Consider the following 5,101-nt stretch of genomic DNA (forward strand, 5'->3'; position numbering starts at 1 on the left):
CAATATCTGTGACTCTACTCAACTGACAAGTAACATCAAACCTGTGTTCTGATGTAGACTGAAGATTTTATTTGTTCAAGATCAATAGGTTAACAGTAGTGTTGCAGGAAAACCCAAATTCCAAAATAATCCTCTTGAAGTCTCTCTACCAAGAGATACTCTTCTTTCATTAGTATATTCTCCACATACCATGTCTGTATTACATTTACTGAAATACGGCATGAAGCTTCTAACTGTCATCTGTGCACAATGTTATTTCTGTAGCAAGTGCAAGTTATCAGTCCTACTCTTACATGCATTTTGTGGTAAACCTCCTTAGGTAGTTAATCTGGGTTAAAAACTAACAGACCTTTCCATAGCCATAGCCCCTGCACCCCTAAAAATAAAAAATTAATTGTTAGACTAATCTAGGTGAAGGTTAGCCTTCAGTGGAAACATCAGCTTCAATTAGTTGAAACTGCTGACAGCCTTAGAGACTAATGATGAGTACTAGGACGTCATATTTTCATGAGCAACTTGAGTTCATTCATACTGAAGCCTTTTGGGGACCTATGCCTACTGATTACTAGATTCTATTTGTAGTTATTTGCCCGAACTTCATTCTAACTGGTTATGTAGCTAAAGTGATCTGTGACTTCAACAATCTATTAAAATTGGTTTGGACATTATATTCTTGATAGCATACCAAAATTTTTTCTGTGTTGAGAGAAAGCACAGATTCACAAGATGAAGACCCTCCTATGTCACAATCTGATTCACGGAAGTGCAAAAATGATGAATCTGGGGAAAAAAAAGAGAGAAAATAGCTTTAGGAACTCAAAGAGTTACATGTATGTTCTATTATCACATCTCACGTCTCCTCATGTTCATCTGAACAGTTTTCCCATTGGGCACTCGACAGGGCAGAACTTTCATGAAGTGCTTTCTGCACGCAGCACTACATCCACACAGCCAGGGAAGCAATAATTGACATGACTGCTTTTATTTAATTAGTTTTATTACCATATCCACTTATGCTTTCAGCTAAAAATACATGGCGGGGGAGGGTGAAGGGGTGATAAAAAGGGAGGAAGCTGGAAGCAAATAAGAAAAGTTTGGGATAGACATATCCCCATTTAGCGTTATGATTCTGTTCTTTGGCCCAAGAAATTAAAGACCAAATTATCAGTTCAATCCCAGAGAGGAAGTTAAATGGAATGGACCATACAGAGGTAGGGAGACAGCTGGTATGAAGGAAACAGACATATGAAGACAGTAAAAAACAGACAGAATAATAAACCGTAACTGACTGAATATATATAAAGGTCCTCACAGGTATATTACTAGGAAGCACATTACAAAAAGTATAAGGTTAATTCAAACCTATGAAAAGTCAAAACACAGCTTGTTGGCATAGCAGAGAAAAAGTTTAAAAAAAGGAAACAAATAACAATCAATAAAACCCTCCAGATTGATAGACTCTACAAGTCACTACTTCACCTACACGGTGCTTTAACTACTATTGCAAGGGAATTGCTAGCTTTTAAATCTCCAGATCTTAAAGTTTCTATTAACTTGAAATATTTCAAGAGCAAACAAGAAAGAACAAGTAAACAGTATTATCTCTTTGATTCCATGTGACAAATACCAAGTTTTATCATCTCCCCTAACGTTTGTAAATATAAGCTTGATGCTTAATTTTAAAGACTGGGGGGCAGCATGTGTTTCTAATTTACTTTTATAGACAGTGCTATTCTTATATTTTGATTACATAAGGGTTGCAGTTAGTTAACTCCCCATTTCTCACAAGTACAGTGCTACAAGAGAAAAAGAAAGTCTTCCTATAAAGAGAAGTCGAAACAACATCTAAAATAATTCCCTGTAAATAGAAACTTGGAACTAAGTTGAACCATAAATGATAACTGGTGGGAGAAGTTTTACAACAGAAGCAAGAGTGGTGAAAAGCAGAAGGTCAAAGTTTAAAGTCAGGAAGCCCAGTAAGCACAGTGGCTCACCACCCATGGTTTCCAGAAAAAGCATTGACAGTAAAAGGTTTCAACACTGCCCTTTGTTTTTGATGTTGACCAAACCCTCCTGTGCTATGGCAGCATTATTAACACAGTACTTGTTCTACATTGGTGCTCGTAAGCGAGTGACCATTAAGAGCCATCGCAGTGGACTCACTGAGCAATTTTTGCTTCACAAACAAAGAGGTACAGGCAGGGCCTACCTCCAGAATAATTTTCTGCATAACAGCAAGAATTTAGTGAAAGAATTTTTTAATAAGGTGGCAGGGAATAAGAACAGTCTATCTGTTACAAGCTACAGCGGGGAAGGACCCATCAAATACTGCAATTCTTGGGGCAACAAACTGCTTTATTCATGGGCAAGAATGGATCTGCCTTTGTCTACAAGTTGGATACAGTTAAACTTGTACCACACTGCCTCATTAACCTCATCACGAACAAGTAGAAACACCAACCAGAGAAATTACCCTGGAGCTTGTAGTAGGCTGCAAGAGAAACTATTTGAGACAAAAAGATTCTCAGCTTCTGGGAAAGTTGTACTAAAACAAAGACTGAGAGCTTAAGGGAATTTTTCAACTGGAAATTTATTTAGCCACAGGATTTAAATAGCAAGGAGTGAACCGGTATAGAGCTATTTCGTGGTAAGTATGCTGTTCTGTAATTAAAGGCTACCTTATTGTCAGTGCATGCGAAGTACCTGAGGTACCTGATGATGTAAGCAGAATTCCTTATATTAATCCTAGTTACACTGGTCTCTTTAAAACAATACCCACCACTAAATCAAAATCTAATCTTCCAAATATACCTCTGAAGGAGTATCCCAAGTCAATCATTCATGTGCTAGTAACATAAGAGATGTAATTACATGCTTTGCCATTTATTAACTTATATGGCATACAGATTTTATCTCAACACTGGGGGAAAGTTTTTTTGGTTTTATGCTTAAGCTTAAATGATTTGGAGCAATGGTCACCTATGATAACTTTCATGATCTGTAGCAGCCCTCCCCTCCCCCCCACCAAGAAAAGGCAGCTGATGTAAAATACCTACTTAACACAGCTGATATAGATAAAAACTAACCAAAGAACTTTAAGCTGTGATGACAAAAGCCCACATGCAGAGGAAAAGAAAAGCAGATGTGGGAAACTCATAACAAGGTATTTCTAGAAATTTGAGTGGATTATTCTAACTGTATATTGTCCTTGGGGACCACAACAGTTGTTGATATGAGCACAGACTTTATGAAATAAGAGTGAAAAAAATAAGAGTGAAAAACATTGCAGACAGCTAAGCAGTCATGACACAACACTGGTTATTCTCATATAAATAACTGAGTGTCTATATTGCATTTAATTGATAAAACCTTTTTCTTCATCTGTATTACATGTACATTGTGATTCAGGCTAGCATTTTCATATAGCACACTCACGCTATGCTCATGATCAAACATCATAACAGATTACTTAAGTCCCATGATCCTGATGCAGCTGATACTTAAGCACATAAAAATTTTTAACTGTGCCTGTGGTACAAGCCATGAATTAACCTGAAAAAGACCAGATCTGCTACCTGAACTTGGCACTCGTAAAGAAGAGCACCCAGTTCACCTGGGTTTATTTCCAACTGTAGCTGGAAATAAATCAAGACATATTCAACTAAATACCACAGAATCATAGAATTGTTTAGGTTGGAAGGGACCTTAAAGATCATCGAGTTCCAACGCCCCTGCAGTGGGCAGGGACACCTGCTGCTAGACCAGGTTGCTCAAAGCCCCATCCAGCCTGGCCTTGAACACTTCCAGGGATGGGGCATTCCCAACTTCCCTGGACAACCTGTTCCAGTGCCTCACCACCCTCATAATGAAAAACTTCTTCCTAATATCTAATCTAGATCTACCCTCTCCCAGTTTGAAGCCATTACCCCTCATCCTATCAGTACATGCCCTTGTAAGATGTCCCTCTCCAGCTTTCTTGTAGGTCCCCTTCAGATACTAGAAAGATGCTGTAAGGTCTTCCTGGAGCCCTCTTTTCTCCAGGATGAACAACCCCAATTCTCTCAGCCTGTCTTCATAGGAGAAGTGCTCCAGCCTTCTGATCATCTTCGTGGCCCTCTGGAGCCGCTCCAACAGGTCGGTGCCCTTCTTACGGTGGGGCCTCCAGAGGTGGATGCAACAGGAGCACAAAGCATTGGGGCGTCTGTCTACTACTGAGTGCAGGGATTAAAAAGCGCACAGAGTCCAGGAGCTAGACTGGGCAGATCGGTGAGTGGGACAACAGGACTCCTTCTGCTTAACAGTACAGGCCTGATGGCTCACCCGCTCAAGGGGCGAGACCTTCTCCCCGGCTCGGTGCCACCGCGGCCGGCCCTGCCCGGCACGGCACGGCGGCACAAGGCTGCTCGGGGGCGCGGCTCACACACACCAGACGCCTCGGTGTGAGTCAGCTGAACAGCAGCAAGGCCTGCAGTCCAGCCGCCGGCCCCCCGCACCGGCCCGGGCCAGCGCCCCCTCGACCACCCGCCGCACCTCAGCGGGAGGCGAGACCCAGCCGCCCTTCCCTCTCCCGCCCCCGCCCCCCTCCCCAGGGACGAAGGGAGGGGGCGCCCACTCCCGGCCTCAGGGCTCCGCCGAAGGAACGGCCCCGCCACCCCACGGCGGGGCTGGGGCCGGTCACCATGGCAGCAACCCCCGACTCACCGCTCTCGGCCGAGTACTGCTCGGCCCACTCCCCAGCCGAGGCGCAGCCCCCCGCCGGGCCCTGGCGCTGCTTCAGCAAGGACAAGGCCGGGTACTGCTCGGTCAGGGCCAGAGCAGCCTGAGCCAAGGCCAGCACGGCCAGCGGCACCCACAGCCCCCTCACGGACCCGCAGCCGCCGGCAGGTGCCATCTTCCCAGAGCGCATGCGCACCGCCGCCGCCTGGGCCGGAGGGCGCCCCACCGCCCCTCCCACGGGACCGGCAGGGAGAGGAGGTGCCGCTGCGCTGCCTCCTGGGACATGGAGTTCCGCGGCCGCATGACCAACGCCGCGGCGGAGGCGGCAGAAAACCACAACTCCCTGAATGCACCGCGGCGCGGCCCCGCCCCCCCCGAAGGCGGA

At 45.0% G+C, this 5,101-nt stretch overlaps 1 protein-coding gene across 6 annotated transcripts in view; it reads right to left on the bottom strand.

Moving 5' to 3' along the window:
* TTC13 (tetratricopeptide repeat domain 13) overlaps positions 1-4,955 on the bottom strand; it is a 55,055-nt gene extending 50,100 nt beyond the window's left edge. For 4 of the 6 annotated variants that reach the window (XR_008465366.1, XR_008465365.1, XM_054194996.1 and 1 more), the window contains exons 1-2: positions 4,702-4,954; positions 686-780 (exon numbers count right to left, since the gene is read on the bottom strand). Coding sequence is in view for 2 of the 6 variants with exons in the window: in XM_054194996.1 (XP_054050971.1) it covers positions 686-780; positions 4,702-4,906 (300 nt within the window). In the remaining 4 variants the exon portion in view is untranslated. Of the gene's footprint in view, positions 1-685; positions 781-4,701 lie in introns of all 6 variants that reach the window. The other 2 variants (XR_008465367.1, XR_008465368.1) reach the window with 1 other exon arrangement.
* Between the last annotated feature and the right edge of the window lie 146 nt (positions 4,956-5,101).

The sequence above is a fragment of the Rissa tridactyla genome, chromosome 3, assembly GCF_028500815.1.
Source record: "Rissa tridactyla isolate bRisTri1 chromosome 3, bRisTri1.patW.cur.20221130, whole genome shotgun sequence".
In the NCBI taxonomy this organism is placed as follows: domain Eukaryota; kingdom Metazoa; phylum Chordata; class Aves; order Charadriiformes; family Laridae; genus Rissa; species Rissa tridactyla.